At 45.4% G+C, this 22,052-nt stretch overlaps 1 protein-coding gene across 6 annotated transcripts in view; it reads right to left on the bottom strand.

Moving 5' to 3' along the window:
- RBM39 (RNA binding motif protein 39) overlaps positions 1–22,052 on the bottom strand; it is a 503,417-nt gene that overhangs the window by 108,488 nt on the left and 372,877 nt on the right. For all 6 annotated transcript variants that reach the window (XM_078652224.1, XM_078652226.1, XM_078652225.1 and 3 more), the window contains one exon: positions 4,655–4,805. In XM_078652224.1, the coding sequence (XP_078508350.1) occupies positions 4,655–4,805 (151 nt within the window). The remainder of the gene's footprint in view (positions 1–4,654; positions 4,806–22,052) is intronic.

Below are 22,052 nucleotides of genomic sequence, written 5' to 3'. Positions count from 1 at the left end.
AGCCGGCATAAAGGGCATGAAGGGTGCAGGGGCATAAGCCTGCGGAACCCCTAGGTTAAAGGCCATAGGACCCGTGGGACCAACAGGTGCACCAGACGGGAACATTGCCCTTGAATATACACCATACATGGCGTTCAGGAACTGGGAAGGATCCTGACCTGGAGTCGGAAACTCAGGATATGGACCTCTCGGTTGTTCCCGGGGAGGCGGAGTCGATACGACGTCGACCTCTTCTTCGGGCGCCGGAGTCGATGAACCATCGGGTGCCGGAACTTCGGCTCCACCAGCCCCCTGCTCCTCACCTTCATCCTCCTGACCAGAAGGATTGGACGGAATCGGAGAATGGATCTGTTCCTGAGGTTCGGGTGAACCCGGATGCAAAGTCTCTTCATGTTCCGACTCCGAAACCTCCACTTCTTTACTCACGATCTTGATCTGGGACTTCGGTTTCGAGCTAGAGTCCTTCCCAGAGTGATGACGTGACTCATGGGACTTCCTTCTGTGTTTCTTCTTCGAAGACTTCGAAGCGTGAGCTGTTGATGACTCCGAGTGTGACCTCGAACGAGACCTCGACCGGCGAGATCGAGATTTTGATGACTTCTTAGCTTTTTTGCTCTTGAGTTTCGCCATAAGGAGCTTTGTCTCCCTCTCTCTTAAGGCTTTTGGAGTCATCTTTTTGCAGCAGGAACAGTCCTCGACATCATGGTCGGAGCTCAAACACCATACACAACATTCGTGGGGGTCGGTGATTGACATGGTCTTGCCACATTCACCGCAGGCTTTAAATCCCGTCTTCTTCGACGACATCTTCGAAGAGAATGAAGAAAGACACAAATACGAAGAAATAGTAACAAAGTTACTGTAAGCTACTACACGATCCCTGAAAACCGTTAGCGTCGACGACGCGGAAAAAAGGGAACTGATGTCATCACGCCGGCGTGGGCCTGTTATAGGCGCCGGTGACGTCAGCGAGGTCGCGTGCGATGCCGTGCCTCTGTGACTTCCGGATCCACGTCGGCGCGAAGCTACAAAAAGAATTTCCGAATGTTGCTGACGCAAGGGGATATTCACAAGGTGAGGAATCCACACGGCAGATGTATCTATCAGAAATTGTTTGTATTTGCAGTGATTCAGCTACGTATATAAAAAATGTGTGTGATGACCAGGCTCCACTGACACTGCCCTTACACAACGGAAAGTTTCACACCAACACAATAAGCAGGTCCATGTTTACATTTTATTACTTGCACTTTTGAGGTTTAAAATACTATTTTTAAAGTTATACTGATGGACAGGGAAACTTGTATTAGTTTTATAATCAGTGAAGGAAGTTTATGTGTTTGCCATGCATATATGTTATTATACATAAGTATAAATAAACAGGTTAAAAAAACAATGGCATGATCTTCTATCCACAGAGCTGCAGAAAATTTCCCTTAACCTACCAAAGGAGTTTACTTCATATTTTACTCCCAAAAAGAAGTGGGATTGATTAGTATTTAGTTTTCACACCAGCTCGAAACAGAACACTGCTCATTATGCCCCATCTGCTTTCATGATATCACCTCAAGCGTCTGCCCAAACTTAGCAAGTTGGAATCCGAGGTTCAAATCAGGACACTCTGCCCAATATGAGACAGGTCTGCAGCATCTTAACGTACATTGTGCAAATGCGTTTTTTTCAGAAACCTACCATTAATGTGCACATTAGATTTCTTACCGTTAACAGTGTCTGAAAGCAAGTTAGCAGGTCAAAAGCAGGGCCGGCGTAGGTAGCGTTTTAACACCCCCAATAGCCCTGAAAACAGTTTAAGTGTGCAGTATTTTTTTGCCCCCTCCCAGTGTCCTTTCCACTGTAAAATCGGAGGGGATACATCCCCCACATCCCCACACTTCCTACGCTCATGCCTGTGTGACCCCTGGTCCAGCGAGAAACATAACTCCTCCGCCTGAGTAGTAAAAGGGAGATAAGAACAGAGGCCCTACTACCTCTTGAAAAGCTGCTCAGGCGATTAGGCAGACCTGATAGGGGCTGGGGAAGGACAGGATGCCGGCAACAATCAACAAACCTCTCTCCCTTTGTCCTGGAAGCGCAGGCTGTGGTGGCAGCAAGAACGAGGTGTGAAATCATTCCTGGAGCTTTTCAGCACTACAAAAGGGAAGGTCACAGGTCAAGGGCAGGGCCATTGGCACATCAAAGCATTACTGCATTGAGCTTCAGTTTCCCACATCGTGCCACGGCGCCCCTGGCTTCTCATGATGGCGCACCGGGGTGCCGCGGCGCACAGTTTGGGAACCACTGCCTTAGACTATGCCCAGAACCTTAACTTCACCACTCGAGTACTTACCTGGAAAATTATAAGTCACTTTCCTTCCATAGGATAACATTGACTGGTTTGACTCAAAAAATCTTTTAAATGTGAAAGTTTTGAAACTTTAAAATGTTCACCTAAAATCAGCCGAATATCGAATTTTGAATTACTCGCCTATGATCAGGAGAGGAGCCAGTACTGTACCTTTCAGCCCCGTACTGAACCACAAAAGTAAATATAACTGTACTTACCAGTAACCTGAATTTTCTTCCATAGGAAACCATTGACTGCTTTTCTGTGAAATTTCTTGTCTATTTTTGCAAACTACAAATATTCCAGAAAAATCGTACCAACTACTAAAACATAATTACTTACCTGTCTTAGGTAGAGTCCCCAGTGCTGAACCTAGGAGTCCAGTACTGGATTACAAAAGTAACGAGAACCTACTTAACCTGTGACCTGAATTTCCTTCCATAGGATAACATTGCTAGTTTTTCACTGAAAAGTTTCCAAGTGTCAACTTTGAAAATACATTTATATTCTTTAAAAATCACAACTTTAACCAAAGCGCTTTTACTTAACTGGTTACAGCTTAGGTCCCGGGACTGAATCCAGGATCCAGTCCTGTGGTTAGAAAAGTACTCCTTATAGTAATCAACTGCATTTATGTAGAAAAACCCATTGAGCTCAATGTTAAATTGTGTTTAGAATTGTGTTGCCTATTGCAACCCCTGTAACTATTGTGCTTACAAAGTTTATTGCCTTACTGCAAAGTAACTACCTAAAGTCACTCATATTGAGAAAAGTGTATTTTGATACATGTTGGTCCTAAAATAAAACAACTATTTATTTTGATATAAAAACAATTGGCCTAGAATTCAGTTCTTGAGTGTGTGAAACCTTTTGCTGACAGTGTGCAATAAATGCTTTACACTGTCCTCTGATACTGCCTTACTGCTCGACCAAGCAACCACTTTAGAGAGTAAGGTCAGATCTGACTTTAACCTCTGTTATACCTCTGGAGATTGGGGACTCTATACACACACTGTACCTTACTTTGGTCCAGTATATATAGAGCCACTTTCTTACAGTTTCTATTGCAATTTTATGTATACCGGGGACTCCCATTCCGGCGATGGGGAATAATACAAGCATGGGAATCTATGAAAGTTCCTATACTGGAGTAAAATAAAACAATTTAAAGAATATTTTTATACAAAACCAATTGGTCTGAAGTTCAGTCTTCGACTGTGTGAAATCATTTGCTGATTGTGTGTTTACAACAAATGCTTAACACTGTCCTCTGATAAAGCCTTACTGCTGGACTACACTATCCCAAATAGAGAGTGAAGTGCTATCTACCTCTGCCTACCTTTTGGGTTCCACTGGACTCTGCGCAAACTATACCTCACTTAGGTATAGTATATACAGAGCCAGCTTCCTACACCAGAGCACATAGAGTCAAAGTGCATCAGTAGTCTGGCAAAAAGTGTAGGTAGGGGGGGGGGGGGGGGGGTTAGGAAGATGGGTTTGCTGCAACAGAAACCCAGCTTCCTACACCTATGTCACAGGCAGTGGTTGTGGGCATGGCACACAGGGACGTGTTCCATGGTGACTTAGGTTTTGTTTATGCCAAAACACAGTCTGCAATGGCTGTGTGTATGTGTTTGTTGAGGATCTCGGATGGTGCCCACAATACTTGCTCCAGCCCTAACAGACCCTCTCTGGTCACAGGCCCTTGGTACCACTGTTTTTTTTTTTTACAAGAGACTTACATGTGGGCCAGAAGTGTGCCAATTGTGGTAACAAAGGTATAGTTTTGTGAAAGAACACAGGCATAGTGGTGTGGGTGGCTAAATGCAAAGTCTCAGCATTTTATGCTTTTGGGTATTGCAAATAAGTCCTCTTCTGGTGTGCTCCACTGCAGGAACACCCCTTTAAGTACCTGCGGATTTAGTTCCCACTCGTGTGAGACCTTTTCTGATCCTAGCAGGTGTATTGCGGTTATGATCTCCAAATTTCCTGAGCATACAACTTTGTTCCTTGTTTGAGGTGAAAAAGGGGTTTTGTTGTCCATTTGGCTTGTACCGTCACACCTGTGTTTTAAGGCTTTTAGGCATACACACAACTTACATACTTAGTTTATGGATTTAACCAATATTGTTTTCTTTAAACTTGCTTTTTGAAACGTACATTGGAGAGAAAAAACGTCAATGGTTATACAATTCAATTTTTCTGTTAGTTTCTTGGGACTACCGCATCCACAAGACCAAGTGACACACTGAAAAAAGCACATCCAAATACAAATATTTAGAAAAAAAGTCATCATTTACATCAACTTACGTTTGAGGATTGAACATGTTGGAAAGTTGAAAGCATTGCGTTGCAAGTGGCTGTGAAGAAGATTGTGCAGCTGCAGCAGAGACTTGAACTGATGAAAGGGCTGCGGCAGCAGCTGAAGCAGAGGCAGCAGCAGCTGCAGCTACAGCCAGTGCTGTTTTTTTTTTTAAAAAGAGAAGAGAAAGTTTAGCATGGCAATTTTACCATCACCGTCATATTAAAATTATTAACTTAATAGAAAAACAGTACATTAACCTGTTCTACCTTCACTGTAAATTTTCATACTGCATACTTTTTACAATTTATGGTGTCAGAATAATAAATTAGGCATTTTTCATTACTAAAGCATTGGTTGAATGGTACAGCAGACTACCAGCTACAACAGAGTAAAGACACCAATCTATACAAAGGACTTGCATAAGACACGGGTAAGCAAACTGTCACAGTTTGCAGAATACGCTGTTGAAACCGTTATTAGTCACTTAATCCATCAGACATAGCTGACTTTACATATGAAATATGGCATACAAGTGGACTGTGTGAATAAAAATGGTGTTAATCTAGTCCGAAAGTTTAAAATTAGTAAAGGCAAACGATTCATTAAAAAATGAAAACCAGGACCAAGTGTAGTATAGAGTATGGCAATGTTGTTAGTGTAAAAGCCAATTTAGAATGTTTTCTAGGATTAGGAATGAAATCTTATTTTTTTAAGTTGGCCACTAATTTAAGTTATGCTAACCATATAGTCTATTTCAAAGCCAAATCTTGACTCCTCGTTCTCCCCAATATTAAACCAAGTCTATGGAGACCTACCCTCACCCTCACCTCTAACCGTACCACACTGCCAAATGATAATCCTCAGCTTCAATTTAATCATAACTTACACTAATACCCCATTCCCAACCTTTTTGAAAAACCTCATTATAACTCTAACCTTTTCATCAAATGACACTAATACGTCAGCATTTTAATGTCTGAACATTTTCAAACTTTCATTGACTCCTGTGTTTTCCCCCTACGTTTTTGCTTTCAAGCTACTAGTTTCCAAAATTTCAATTGTTTGCCCTTCCTACAGATCTCTTTTTGAGCTAATCACAGGCAGAAATTCAAGGCATTCACATCGCTTAAAAGTCCTTTTAACTAGAACGCAGAGAACAATTCAAGGGCAACCTTCTAAGCGCACCTTACTACATATGCAGCACAATCGATTGATTTATTAAGACACCTAAAGAAAACAAGCTTGAAACATTCTATAGGCCAACACAAACTTAAAAACTGTCAAGGAAAGATTACATTTTTGCTTTTTGAATTAATTATTTGAATCCTAACCAGAAAGTGTTGTGCCATATACTAGTGGGAAGGTGCTTTCAACATTTAAATGCAAATTGTCTGCTGTACTACAGGGTGGTCAAAATAAAGTAATCAAATAAGCATGTGTGTGTATTGAAGAAAAAAAAGAAAACATATCGCCATTCTAAATCTCATCTTAAAAGCGCAACTTCAATTTGGTGTTAATTATAAAATAATCTCTATACAGAGACTTGTTTTCTAAAGCAGCAGTACTACCAAGTTACCACTATAATTCAATTGCAGGTGTTTTGGGCTGAAGGGCTGCAACCAGCCTTGGGCTCTCTATGGAAACTATTTCCTATGAAACTGTACAAATGTAACCGTGATATTCTGCATATGGTTTGACTTTTTCTATTTATCCCGCACATCATGCATTCAAATATTTACATGCAATAATTATTTCAGGTGAAAGTAATGTGAATGAGTACATAAATAGCTATCTTTAAGATGGCTTCTGTACTAATAGAAAGAGGCCGATGTCTAGTACTAACAGATTAAAGGCCTGTAAATAAGAGGCAGGATTGGATACTCCTTTTAAGTGGTTATTTACAGCTGTGCACAGCTCAGTACCGTGCAGGTACCTGACACAAACATTTTTCATACACATGTATCTCTTTGGTGCCCTCAATTTGGAGCCATTTAGACAGAGCTGTTCCGATATAGCAAGGGGTTTATTCAGCCAGAAGCAGCAAAAATCTTGCTTGGCAATCAAGTGACTAATCTCCGCAAAAAGGATGTGAGTAGCTCACTGAGAAGTTCTACAGATATACCAGAAATCACAGCATGGTCTGGAAGATCCTTTACACCCTGGCTTGTTTGAAACTGTGGCCCAGATTATGTATTCCCTCAGTGGTTTGTGTAGGAAAGGGCCCCTTTCTAACATGCTCACCCCCATCTTTTGGCTGGTAATTGATGCGATTGACAGGAAGTGCACTGGGTTTCTGCTAACCAGGTCCCCAGGGTCAGATTACTTTCCCAAAACTGTGCAATTGTACCCCAATTGGCAAAACCCTTCGCACTCCCTGTAAGTCCCCAGTAAGTTGGTACCTCTGGTACCTAGGGCAAGGGGGCTAAAGGGGGTCCTTAACCTTTTCCATGCTCATTACGAGCTGAGCTCGTCATGAGCTGCGGAACACTCCGGTGCGGGGAGAATTCCCCTGCTGTGCTGAGCGCTCCACGGGAGCCGGTGCACCTGTGACTAGCTCAGCTCGTCATGAGTACAGGAGCGCCATGCCTCATGACGAGATGAGCTCGTCATGAGCATGCGGGCGCTGGACGCGCCCCCCCTCCCCCCCTGCACAGCGGGGGAATGACCCCCGCAGCGAAGGGGTTAAGGCCTACAGCATGAATTATGCCACCCTAAACGGACCCCTCAACAAACAGACTGCCACTGCAAGCTAAGAATCTTGGTGAAGACAAATGTGAAAATATGGCATAACATCCCTATGAGTCATGTCCATAGACACTGCATGCAGCAGAGGCAAGTCACCTCTACAGCAGGCCTTACAGCCCTAAGGAAGGGTGCACTCTACTAAATCGGAGTATATAATGCGTGAGCAAGTATACCTCTGTGCTGGTCAGCTCTATTGCTACCAGTACAAGTGAACAGGGAAGCCATTTTAAGTACATTTACTGGACACTTGTGAAAACGAGCTCCCCAGCTACCTGATGGCTTCACAGAAAATAGATATGTTTGGTCAAAAATCTTGTATTAAACACACACTGATGCCAGTTCAGGATTTATTAATACATGCACACAGATGGCACCTTAGAGATGCACCCTGAAAACCTACTAGCTACTGGTGTGCTGACTGAGTTTTTCACCAGAGACTAGTCTCTGGTACCCAAGGGTGAGGGCCTTTGCTCTCAGGAGGTCAGAATCCAAGCCCAATCAAGCAGTGGGGGTTTACATCGCCACCTCCCACGATGACCTGCAGATTCGCATTCCAAGGCAGCGGAGCTTCAAAGAGCCCACTGGTAGGCGATTATGGCTTCCCTTACTGGACAGGAAGCTCACCACCCTTTGTCCAGAAACCTTTGGCATGTTGACTTGTGAGAAAGTTAGCAAGTCAGATAGGCCCCCCCTTTTCAGGCTAGTACCACCCCTAATGTGAGGTAATTGAAGTGGAGGTGACTTTTCAAAGTCAGCCATCTTGGTGATGGCAAACTTAGGAACTCTGGGACAGGGTTATGCCCACTTCCCACAGGAAGTGGTCATATAGATGGGGCATAGTGATCCCGGTCGGTAGCCAACTGGCTACTACCTTACGCTCCCCTAACACCCCATAATTCAGAATTTAGGGAAGCCCCTGGCACCAGGAAATGAGATCCTGCTGACTGCTTAGAAGGACACTGAAGAGTCTCGAAAGCAAACACTGAAGAGAAACTGACTTGGCAAACTGACTTAACAGCCCTTCTGGGCCTGCCAGCGTTCCCCGTCGGCAACCCTAGTGCCGCTAGAGGTGACCTGCTGGTGCTGCCTTGAACCTTGCCCCATACTCACCTTAAGTCGAGGCGATTTGTCTCCTAAGTTGCTGTACTCTACCTGAATGCTGTACTTGTTTTTCCTCCAATAGGATAAATTGCAGCTTCCGAAAAATGCAAGTATCGACTTTGTACACGCAAAAATAATTTCTCTTGCAAAAAAGAACTTACCTGACCGTATTGATTCCGATGCATAAATATATATGAAGATCAATGTTCATTTTATAAATTGGTGTGTATCTCTTCCTTGAGTTGTGTGCATCATTTATGGACTACTGTGTGCATTTCCAGATGTCTAACACAACTCTCCGATAAGCCTCGGGAAGCTCGATCACACTACTCCCTAGAAGGTCACCTTGGGATTGCTACAGCAAGCCCCACTCCACACAAGGGAATATCTGGACTATTTTCAGAGCATACCTCTTGATTTACTATACGAGTCAGCTTTCTACAGTTTGTACAAGCCAACTGGAGGTGCTCCATGTTTATATTTCATAGTAGAGTTTGTGTTCTACTGGTTTAGATGATGCAGCCAAAGTAGACTGTATTAGAAGTCTAGTGTGCTTACTAGACATACCAGGCTATAGTACACCTTGTAGTGGGTGGCAGCTAGTGGATCACATTTCAGGACATTTTACTCATGCACTCCAGGCTGGGAGCCATCCTACCAATACTTCAGTGCAAAACACACCCAGCATGCCATAGATGCCCTTGGCTTCCCCAGGGTATGTAGACAGGAGAGAAGGATCATATGTTTATGCCTGGGGAATGTTCGTGATGGAGGACACTAAATAAGGTGCATGTTTACTCTGCAAGTTGCCTTCTTGCTTTCTGTGGACACATGAAGAAATGGTTTCTCAGCTGTAATCCTAGATCTCTCTCAGGGGAATCTCAGTTGAAATCGTAAGCACTGAATAGTCTTGCCCATGTGCAGGGACCCCCAACCAATACTTTTAAAGTCACATTCACTTAGCCTTAAATCAAATAGGTCATGAGACATGCGACACAGAGGTTACGTTTTGCAGCCATAAAACAGGTTATATTGCCAATCTTAACACAACTCCAATCCTCCAACGTGTCAAGAACTGGCAGTACTTCCATACTGCCTCCTTCTGGCTAAAGCAAAGTTGCAATTCTCCTCCATTAAAGTTCATCTCTAAGAAATCACAGCCTATCGAACATGTCCTTTACAAATGTCATTTTTCGGAATGCCTGTGGTGAAGTATTTTCTGGAAGGCGTTAAAAAGATATATCCTCCTCTTAGGACAGTTTCTCCTCCCATGGGAGTTAAATATTGTCCTTTCTTGCCTTATGGATCCTAGTCTATTTGAACCCATTCATAAGGCTATTCTCCAACATCGATCATGGAAAGCTTTTCTTGGTCACAATTACTTATGCACGCAGAGTTTGCAAGATACAGGCCATATGCAGACATGAACTTTACAGACTAATCCATAGCAACAAGGTGGTGATGAGAATCCATCTTAAATTACTCCCTACAATATTTTCAGATTTCCATGTCAGACTATTACCGATATTTTTTCGAAATCTTTCTTCTCCTGCAGAGAGGTCTCCATACTCTAGATGTTAAAAAGAGTTGAAGTTTTATCTAGATATAACAAAACCTTTAAGGAAGTCAAAGGACAAGTTACTTTTTGTAATGCCTTATCTGATAGAGACAGGACCTAGCCAGATTCCTGATTTTAGAATCCTCTCCAGGCACCAGACTGGATCCCAAAAACATTCAGCACTAACTCTGCACGTCGGTAGAGGGCGCTGAGTGACTTCGCAGCGACGTCGAATTCTGGATGTGATGTCAACGGACTCTATACAAAGTGTCTCAGGAAACAATGTGCCAAAATGGAAAAATCTATCAACAAGTACAGATTGAAAGAACTACAGTATAATGCAAAGAGGGGATCAAGGAGACCCCAGGGGATTTAGTTCAGAGTACGGAGGATGGGTGGGTCGATAAGGACTCTGCAGCTAGATCCGGTCTCTACCAAATAAGAGATTACCGAAAGTAACTTGTCCATCTGATAGAAATCTAGACGCGGATTCCGCATCTTAAGAATCAGATACCTAAGCTATACCATCCTTGAAGGAGGGGCTATGAACACACCTCACCAACGATGCCCAAATAGGAGAAGTTGGTACGAAAGACAGAAGGAACCAGACTATCAGAAAAATGATAGGTGAAGCAAAGATGCTCACCGAAGGACAGTTCTCCAAGAAGGATCATGGGAAACCTGTAGGGAGTAGAAAGCTACAAGAGTGTGAGAAACAGTGTAGCGGGCCAGTAAAACAGGCAGGCCCAAAGAGGAATGCAACCTACGATATTGGGGGGGGGGGGGGGGAAGGGAAGGGACCAAGAATCAAGTTCCAAAGATGTTCAAAGTTGGGTGTCTGTTACAGTAAACCCCCCCCCCCCCCCACTCCTTACCAGACTACTGATGCACTTTGCCTTCTTGTGCCCTGGGTCCCTGCCAATCAGGTTCCCAGGGCATATAATTCCCAAAACGGTACCTTGTACCCCCAATTGGCACCTCTCTGGCCACATGTCAGACCCTTGCAAAAGGTACAAGCACTGTGGCCAGGGGAGGCCTCTAAGGGATGCAGCCTTTATTGTGCCACCCTTGGAGGCCCTGTACCTTTGCACACACACTGAGAAAGTGGCTCTATATATATACTGGACCAAAGTAAGGTACAGTGTGTATAGGGGCCACAAACCTCAGGGGTATTACAGAGGTTAAAGTCAGGTCTGACCTTACTCTCTAAAGTGGTAGCTTAGTCGAGCAGTAAGGCACTACCAGAGGACAGTGTAAAGCATTTGTTGTACACACTCAGTCAGCAAAAGGTTTCACACACTCAAGGACTGAACTCCAGGCCAATTGTTTTCATATCAAAAGATATAGTTGTTAGAACCAACAGGTATCAAAATATAATGTTCTCAATATGAGAGGTCTCAGATGAGTACCTTGCAGAAGGGCAATAAACTTGGTAAACACAATAGGTACAGGGGTTGCAGTAGGCAGCACAATTCTAAACACAATTTAGCATTGAGCTCAATGGGTTTTTCTACATAAATGCAGCAGGTTACTTTATCCATTACTTTTGTAATCCCAGGACTGGATCCTAGATTCAGTCTTGGGGTCTAAGCTGAAAACAGTTTAGCGAAAATGATTTGGCTATTGCACTGATTTTTAAGAAATATAAAACTATTTTAAAGTTCACACTTAGAAACTTTTCAATGAAAATCTGGCAATGTTATCCAATGGGAGAAAATTCAGGTTACAGGTAATATACGTTTGTTACTTTTGTAATCCAGGACTGGGCTCCTAGGTCCAGCACTGGGGTATCTACGCAAAACAGGTAAGCAATTACGTTTCAGTAGTTGGTACGATTAAGAAATATTTCAAGTTTTCAAAAGTAGACAGAAGAAATTTCATAGAAAAGCAGACAATGGATTCCTATGGAGAAAATTTAGGTTACTAGTAAACCCGGTTAGGATTACTTTTGCGGTTCGGTACTAGGCTACAAGGTAAAGTACTGGCTTTTCTCCTGATCACAGGCGAGTACTTCGGAATTCGTTATTCGGCTGATTTTATAGGAATATTTTTAAGTTTCAAAACTTCACACTTAGAAGAATTTTCGAGTCAAACCAGTCCATGTTATCCTATGGCAGGAAAGTGAGTCATCGGTTTTCAGGTGAGTCCTCGACTGGTGAAGTTAAGGTTCTGGCATAGACTCAGGGGTCCCCCAGGGTCAGGTAGGTACAGTTGATACACCCTTAGCGGCACAGGGGCGGCCGGGTGCAGAGGTAGTTAGGCCCAATGTTATCCAATGCGAGGCAGGGGGCCTTCGGTTGGTGGCTGCTGGCTAGCAGGCCACGTGGTTGTGGGAGCTGGGCTCCTGGTCACTTGCTCAGGGCAAATGGGGGAAGTAGGATAGGGTACAGGTTGCACTGCCAGGGGCACTCCGGCGGCTGGGTGCAGGGTGCTTTTGAGCCGTCGGGCGCTCAATATTCAATGAGGATATTGAAAAGGGAACAAAGGCTGCAGGCTCGGGGATAGTGGATCTTCTAGAGCGACCCACACTTTGAGGGGTAAGTTGGGATCTTGGAGGATAGGTAGGCACCCAGGAGTTGGGCACAGGGGGCCGTGGGGCGCCGGGGTGTCTTGAGGTCGGGAAATCTTACCCCCTGCTGGTCGCGGTCGGAGGGGTCCCGTGTCCTGAGGCTGCAGGCGTCGTCGAGGAGGGTCCATGGGCACTGGATTCCAAGTCAGAATCGCCGGGGGGATGTCCGCAGGGTCTTGACCCACACCAGCACAGGCCAGGCTTGGCGGGTGCAGAGTTTGCGGTTCCGGGCTGATGTCAGGGCTTGTTACTTACTTTGAGCAGTACCACTGCTCGTGGGAGACCCAGGTAGTCAGAGTCACAAGGCAGTCAGATCCTCCGGGGTTTCTGAGGTTGCTGACCACTGGAGACGCCGGGGTTTAGCAGGAGCAGGTTCGAGGGTCGACAGGCCAGTAGGGCTGGGGCGGCAAATCAGTTGGTGTCTTCATCTTTTTAGCAGCTGCACGACAGGTCTTCTTGTTTCTTGTTCTTCTTTCTTGTTTCAGAAACGTGGATCTGTGGAAGAAGGTTCAGGGTGCCTCTAAATAATACATTTAGGGGCGTTACAGGTAGGGCAAGGGCAGGGACCAATGGGTCCCTGTCCTGGGGTGGGTACACCCCCTAGCCTGCTCCTCTCCTGTGGGAGGGGGGGGGGGGGGCACGCGCCTAGCTGTGGTCCAGAAACAGGTCTTGTGGTGGCAGGCTGGTGTGTACCAGTCGGGGAACCCACCAGAGTCTGGTCTTTTTTCAGGGGGCATCACTAAGATGCCTTCTGAGTGCATCTTTCATTAAATCCCACACTGGCATCAGTGTGGGTGTAATGTGCTGAGAAGTTTGATAGCAAACATCTCAGTTTTCAGTAAAGCCATTATGGTGCTGTGGAGTTCGTAATGACAAAGTCCCAGACCATATACTCTTAATGGCATTACTGCACTTCGTGTCTAAGAATTGGTCTAGAAACTGTAGGGGTACAGGGTGTGAGAAAGTGCCATCTTTCTTGCCTCTGTATGCCCCCACTTTTTTCTGAACTGCTGATGTCCTTTGACTGAGTGTGCCCTGGGTTCCTGCCAACTAGGTGCCCAGGGCCTGTGTTCCTTCCCTAAAAAGAACAGCTATGCTGAAACAAAATACCCAATTGACATCTCTGGCCACCTGTCAGCCCCTAGTAAAAAGTACCCTAGGCACACATGGCATGGTGACCAGAGAAGCCCCCTGAGGGCTGCAGCACTTATTGTGCCACCCTCAAGGGCCCTGTACCCTGACACCCACACACTGCCTTGGCAGGCGGAGAGTCTAAGTGCAGAACCAAACAAAGAGTCGACATGGCACAAATCCCTGTGCCATGCCCACAGAAGCCAATGCCCTGGCATACTTCAGTCACCCCTCTAGCTGGGTGCCCTATGCCAGAGGTGTAGGCACAGGTGCATGAGCCCGGTGCCCCTACAGTACCCAGGGCCATTAAGAGTATGTGCAGTGGTTCCATTAAGAGTATATGGTGCTGGGAGGTTGTCATTATGAACTCCACAGCACCATAATGGCTACACTGGAGAAGTTTGGTACCAAACTTCTCAGCACATTAAACCCGCACTGATGCCTGTGTGGGATATATATATTTTTTTTGCAGAGTTTTATATAGCGAGAACTAGACCCGAACCGAATCCGGTATCAGAGCACTTCACATAGCACCAGTTACGTTACAGGAGGACAGACACACATTCATTTTAGGCACGAGGACATTAAGTGATTTGCCCAGAATCACAGGAGGTATTTGGCGTTGTTACCGAGACTCGAACCCAGATCCAAAGGTCCGAGGTCGAGCGCCCTAGCCGTTCGGCCAACTCCTGTTGTGCACCAGAGGGAATCTTAGAGATGCCCCCTGAAACCTAACCTACAATCCATGTCTCGGCTGAGTGGCTGCCACACAGCAGACATGTTGCTGGACCCCTGGGTGGAGAGTCCCCCCCCGCTCTCCTGGGCCTGCAACAATGCACATCCTGGGCGAGGTGCTAGGTCTCCTCCCCCAGGATGGGCAGGGGGAGCTTCAAAGGCATGCCGCCTCTGTGAGCTTCTCCAGACCATTTGCTGCCCCCAGCAACTAGCCCCCACCAGTTCTGACACCCACTCTGGTGGGAAGACTGGCGGGAAAAACTACTTCAGGAAGGGGGGGTGCCAGCCTATGCCAACCCCACACCTCATTTGGGGGAGATGAGGTGAAGCACGACCCCGTGCTCTGGCCATCTTGAAGATGGGGAGCCCTGCCCAATCACAGCTAGGCTCCTGCTCCCCTCCTACAGGAGAGGAGCAGGCTAGGGGGTATACCCACCCCAGGACAGGGACATATTGGTCCCTGTCCTTGCCCTACCTGTAACACCCCTAAATTCAGTATTTATGGGCTCCCTGAACCTTCATTCCTCAGATCCCGATAAGAAAAGAAGAAAGAAGATCCAGAGGAAGAAGACCCGCCGTGCAGCTGTTAACAACAGGATGACAACAACTGACTTGGCCCCAGCCATACCGGCCTGTCGATCCTGGAACCTGCTCCTGCCTAATCCTGGAGACTCCTACGGACAGCAACCTTGGGACACCCAGAGGACCTGACTGCCTTGACTCTCTTAAACCCTGGGACTCCCATAAGCAGAGGCTCTGCTGCAACAACACCCCTGGTGCCAGTCAGGAAGCTCCGGACCAACCCACTCTGCACCCGGCCCTTGCCCGAGTGATCCAGGAACAGGAGGACGTCCCCCCCGGCGACTGGGACCCGGAGTCCATTGCTTAAAGACCCTCCTCGAAGACCCAACAATGCCTGCAGCCTCAGGACAGAGGTCCCCTCCGACCGCGACCAGCATGGGGTAAGAATTCCTGACCTCAAAAGACACCCCTGCACCCGGCGCCCCACGGCCCCCTGTGCCCAACTCCTGGGTGCCTACCTATCCTCCAAGACCCCAACTTACCCCTCGAAGTGTTGGTCGTCCCAGAAGATCCTTCGTCCCAGAGTCTGCAGCCTTTCTTCCCTTTTCAAGTTCCTCATTGAATAACATTGAGTGCGCGACGGCTCAAAAGCACCCTGCACCCAGCCGCCCGAGTGCCCCTGGCAGTGCAACTGTACCCTATCCTACTTCCCCATTTGCCCTGAGCAAGTGATCAGGAGCCCAGCTCCCACAGCCGCGTGGCCTGCTAGCCAGCAGCCACCAACCGGAAGCCCCCTTTCCCCCATTGGATAACATTGGGCCTAACTACCTCTGCACCCGGCCGCCCCTGTGCCGCTGGGGGTGATCCAACTGTACTTACCTGACCCTGGGGGACCCCTGAGTCTATGCCCAGAACCCTAACTTCACCAGCCAAGTACTCACCTGGAAACCGATAACTCACTTACCTGCCATTGGATAACGTTGACTGGTTTGACTCGAAAAATCTTTTAAGTGTGAAGTTTTGGAAAATACAAATATTCATATAAAATCACCCGAATTCCGAAGTACTTACCTGTGATCAGGGGAGAAGCCAGTACTGTACCTTGTAGCCCAGTACTGAACCGGAAAAGTAATCCTTACCGGGTTTACTAGTAACTTGTATTTTCTCCATAGGAATCCATTGTCTGCTTTTCTATGAAATTTCTTCTGTCTACATTTGAAACTAGAAATATTCTTTAAAAATCATATGAAATACTGAAACGTAATTACTTACCTTTTTTGGGTTGAGACCCCAGTGCTGGTCTCAGGAGACCAGTACTGGATTACAAAAGTAACGAGATCATACTTTACCTGCAACCTGAATTTTCTCCCATTGGATAACATTGCCAGATTCCTGTTGAAAAGTTTTTAAGCGTGAACTTTTAAAATAGCTTTTTATTCCTGAAAAATCACTACAATACCTAAAACGTTTTTGCTAAACTGTTTTCAGCTTAGACCCCAGGACTGAACCTAGGAGCCAGTCCTGTAATTACCAAAGTAATCTACAAAGTAATCATCTGTGTTTATATTAGGAAATCCATTGAGCTCAATGCTAAATTGTGTGTAGAATTGTGTTGCCTACTGCAAACCCTGTACCTATTGTCTTAACAAAGTTTATTGCCTTTCTGCAAAGTACTCATCTGAGACCTCTCATAATGAGAACAGTATATTTTTTGATACCTGTTGGTTCTAGAAAGAAAACAACTATATCTGGATATAAAAAACAATTGGCCTGGAGTTCAGTCCTTGAGTGTGTGAAACCTTTTGCTGACGGAGTGTGTACAGCAAATGCTTTACACTATCCTCTGGTATTGCCTTACTGCTCAACCAAGCTACCACTTTAGAGTGTAAGGTCACACCTGGCTTTAACCTCTGTTATACCTCTGGGGTTTGTGGACTCTATACACACTGTACCTTATTCTGGTGCAGTATATATAGAGCCACTCTCACAGACATCATTTGCTGATAAAAGTGTGTACAACAAATGCTTAACATTACCCTCTGATAAAGCCTTACTGCTCACCCACACTACCACAAATAGAGTGTAAGTGCCATCTACGTTTACCTCTGCCTACCTTTGGGGTTTCACTGGACTCAGTGCACACTATACCTCACTTTGGTATAGTATATACAGAGCCAGCTTCCTACAGGGGCTGCAGGCTCAAAGCACTAGAAGAAACATACACAGCGTGCTCAGCCACAGTGAACACATACAACAAATAAGAGTACCCACTGATGGGTCAAGGAAACTATCCTGAGAAACAGATTTCGAATAAGGCATCTCCAATCATATAATGCTGGAAAAAGAAAATGCTGAATGCTGAAGAGCATCGCTAGAAATACAAGAACGGTAAAAGAAACCGCTCTTATACGGAGAACCTTGATAGATAAAGGCATCCTCTGCAACACTGAGAGGCTCATTGAGGAGAAGGAAGAAAACAGACAAGTAAAACCAAGAAGGTTGAACCAGGCCAACAAGAAGGGTGTAGGTAAAATGCAGCGACGTACACCGCATAGAAACCAGACTATCATGCGCAAAAAATACAGTATGTGTGTGTGTGTATATATATATATATATATATATATATATATAGTAAAGACATCTACAAGAGATCCATGCAAGAGATAGGTATATACATGCGGCACACATCCAAAGATAAAAGTATATAGGGATAAATATTCATATAAAATAAACAGAAATTACCGTAGAGACACAAGTCATACAGGGTACAACAAAAGCATATACACTCCTCCATGGTAACCCACGTCCTCCGCCAATAAGTAGGAGGACCTGAAGTGGAGGAACCCTCAGAGAACAGATGTTACCAAGGAAGGACAGATGATGCATCTTACAATTGTAAACGTTACAACAGTAACTGAGGTAGAGACAGAAAGACAAGCTGTGAAACCAGAACACAGTGCCACATATAGTAAGAAGTGGAAGGCATTGCCTATTTCAGGAAAACAAGAGCAACCATCCAATAAGCAATGCCACAGACAGGAAGAATGCCGGCAGGCGGTAGCAAAAGAAGCAAAGAATAAATAGGACATGCAAAGTCCACCATGAAAGAAGATCGACAGGAGAAAAGAAGGACTAACTGAACTAAGGGCAATAGAACTGTCCAACTTAAGGAAGCAAGAGAAACAGGTAAGAAGCCTGACCAACACTTTATGGAAACGTAAGGGAAAAGAGGATATGTCTCAAGAAAAAGACAAGAAATACCCCCCACAAAGCAGGAGGTTAAATGGAACCTTTCCCATAGAAAAAGGAGACGCTATGAAGGTGGGAGTGGAGGGAGAAAGATAGGTTTGAACCTAAACGGCATTGAAGAAGGGGGGGAAAGGGCACACTGCTCTGATGAAAAATCATCAAGTAGGCCGAAAACAGCCAGAGAAAATGCAGTGCGGTCCTGCATGTTAGAATGGAAAAGAAGGACTCCATTGACGTCACATCCAGGAGCCGACGTCACTCGATGCCCTCTACCAATACGAAGAGGTACTGCTGAAAAAAGTTCTGGATCCAGTTTGGTGCCTGGGGAGGATTTTAAGATTAGGAATCTGCGGCTAGATGTCTCCACCAGATACAACATTTAGTCAATTTTGGTCCTTTACGGAAATGATCTGCCACTTCCAAAGAATCGTGGTCTCAATGGATTGTTTCCTGGATAATCTTTAGTTATCAGAAGGCTAGCAAAACCTTACGTGGTAGGCCAAGAGCCCAGTCAAGATGAAAAACAACTACTGCTGCATTACTTAGGAATATCTCAATTGCTGAGATTTGCAACGCTGCAACTTAGTGATTGGTTCACACTGGACACTGTCTCGACTTGGATGCGAAGGCTGATGGCCAAGTCGGACAAACCTCTCTGAGACACTTAGTTGCCCAATTACACTATTTAACTTTTTATCTCCTTCCTCACTGATTTATTGGGGATGAGCTTTCTAACCTATTCAGTACAGAGCAAGAACGGTGCCTTAACTGTAATCCTAGTTCTCTCTCAGGGGACTCTCCTGTGAAATCATAAGCAACGCTCCCTCCTCTCAGAGGGATTAAATAAAAGTAAATATAACTATACTGCTATTTCGTTTGTCAACAGAACTGCACAAACTGCCATTTGCAAGGCAGGATGGGACACTGGAGGTCAAGAGGCCCTTAAAGGCATGGTCCTATTCTCATGCTTTTCAATGCTGTAGTCAATACAGCTAAATTGCCGTATATTCTCCAATGTCTTACTTCAAAAAGAATTTAAAGGCGTTTGTGAAAGACGTTTTTAAAAGGACTTTCTTTTTTTAATGTGACTTAAAGGTTTTACCCTTTTTTCCCTTCCAATATTTTAAAGTATTTAAGATTGCTAATACAAACTGTTTTAAGGGCGCAAATTTAAACAGCTATGTCGAACAAGTTACTTACCTTTGGTAACGCCTTATCTGAGAGACTTCTAGCCGCAGATTACTTACCTTAGAATTATCCCCAGGCATCCGACTGCGTCCGGAAGTTTTTCGTGAGCAGTATCTCTACTCAGCGGTAGGTGCTGCTGTTTGGCTCCACTAGGTGTTGTCTGCGCTGGTAGTGACTCGCGTGTTACACAATCACCCTAGAGCGCTGACGTCCATTTCTTTTCGTTACTTTCTACACCAGGAGCATGGAGCCACGAAGAATACTGACCATTGGTGAGGAAAACTAGGGTCCTAAAAGGAGGCAAGCCCTCTCCATAGAAATCCAATCACAGAGCAGGGAGGATGTGTGGGTCAGTAAGGAATCTAACTTGTTCATTAGATTTAGACTTCTAGCCGCAGATTCCTTCCCTTAGAATGGATACCCAAGCAATATCTCCCAAGAAGTGGGACTGCAAAACAATTTCACACCAAGAAGTCCTACAGGACTGAATGGACAAAGGCATACATGCAAATCATAGCGAGAGCCGCCTTGAAACTCCAGCGCACACAACGGACACTTGGCGTTCTCGGCTGTGGCACACAGATCTAACCAAGGCTCTCCTCACTGCGGAAACAAACCTTGCACCAACTACGGATGGGAGAGGGAGTCAGATACGACTATGGCACATTGATATTGACCCCCAGCAGATCCAGGAGGTCTGCCAAAACCTGGAGGTGGAAGAAGATAGCCTGGGGCGAGCCCACCTTCAGCAGCCAGTCATCAAGATGGGGTAGACTGGCACCTCTGATCTCCATAGATGAGCTGAAACTACCTCCATCACTTTGGTTAACACCCGAGCGGTGCTGGTAAGGCGAAAAGGGAGCAGGTCTAACTGAAAGTGCTCATGGCCCACCGTGAACCGCAGTGAACGACTGTGCACACGCAGAAACGGAATGTGGAAATGTGTCCTACAAGTCCAAAGCTACCATCCAGGCTCCCAGAACTGGGGCAGCCAGGACTTGAGCAAGCGTTAGCATTTTGATCATCATCTTGAGGACGAAACTGAGATGGCGAAGGTCTAGGATAAGGAGAATGCCTCTGCACTTCTTGGGCACTAGGAAGCAGCAAGAATAGCAACCATGACCTACTTCTGGTATCGACACCCTCTCAATGGTACATTTGCCGGAGCAAGGAAAGATGGTTCTCAGTCAGCCTGTTGCAAGCAGGTGACATGGGTAGAGGGGTAGTCACAAAAGGGAGGGAGTATCTCTTCCAGACAAGTTGGAGAACCCAGTGGTATGATGTTCTAGACCTCCAGTGAAGCAGGAGATGGCGTATCCTGCCTCCAAATAAGTGCCCATGATGGTAAGAGGGCAGACTATAATGGCATGGAGACTGCCTGGAGGGTGGTGGACTGGCCCGATCTCGGGCTGTCTGAACCACTGGGTCTGTAGGTACCGTGCCCTTTGCTGCGAAGCTTGCACACTGTGGTGGCTGAGGGGGTACAGACGCGGCTGGAAGTCTTCTGTGGCAACAAAGGGAGTGGTAAGGGGCCATAGAAAGGTTTAAAGACCTGGACATAGTCCTGTTGTCCTTAAAGCATTCCGGCACTGAATTCGCCTGGTCTTGGAAAAGAAGAGCCATCAATGCTCCAAAGTTTATTTCAGCTAGTTAAGAGCCGTATCACACACAACAAACATCCTTCAAGCATGCCCCAGAAATGATGAAAGCAAGTGATCCCAGCTTTGGGGACTGAACAGACCTTTACTGGTGTAAAGCCACTAAGCAGTACATGGGTACAGGTAAAAAGGCATGTGCCGCTGGTCTTACAGCCACCACACAGCGGGGGAGACTGCTCATTCAAAATGTGGGTACATTCTGTGTCCATAGTACATGAACAAAAAATATAGAGCCCCAATCACTGGGCTTCTGCTATTCCAGAGGTCATGTAAGAGAAAGGCTGCACTACTTTACAAAGGCATGCAGAGAACAATTTGAATTTCATTTATTATATCATGCTGTATGCAATCAACATATTCACCTGTGAATAGTCAAGCAACCACAGAAAGTAAGTTTGATCCCCAATTAAAGTGCAGCAGTAGTGACGGCCCTGTGCATCAGTGGTGGCCAAGAGTACCCACACAGAATCCTGCTGACAAAATCTTGCTGCTAATTCTCAAAGAAACAGCCTCGCAATATACTCATCACATATTGTTCAGTAAGATTATATGTAGAGGCTGTGCTGATTCTATGTTTAGGGCGTCCCCTCTTGTAATAGGATGTACAGGACTTTTTTCTGTCTGCTGGCCTGAGCACTTCTAGCTGATGCATGGCTGCAAATGCATACATTTACATCAGGGAATAGTATATTACAGACTAAATGCTCCAAAGTTTATTTCAGCTAGTTAAGACCCTTATACAGGACCCTCATTTGCAATATAAAACACAATTTTAGACAAGAAATATATTAGTGCTTCAGCAAGACAATCTTGAAAGTTTGTCATGCATGAAATGTGCTGCTAATCAGTATCATTTGTATTACACCTTGGCTGCTAAGGCTTTTCCCGCTGGGTGCTGATGTGCCTGGATTCCCATTGTTCATGACAAGGTCAGCTCGTCATAAGCA

The sequence above is a fragment of the Lissotriton helveticus genome, chromosome 7 (assembly GCF_964261635.1).
Source record: "Lissotriton helveticus chromosome 7, aLisHel1.1, whole genome shotgun sequence".
In the NCBI taxonomy this organism is placed as follows: Eukaryota; Metazoa; Chordata; class Amphibia; order Caudata; family Salamandridae; genus Lissotriton; species Lissotriton helveticus.
Note: the sequence above shows the minus strand (reverse complement) of the source record. Positions and strands in the feature narration are given on the sequence as shown.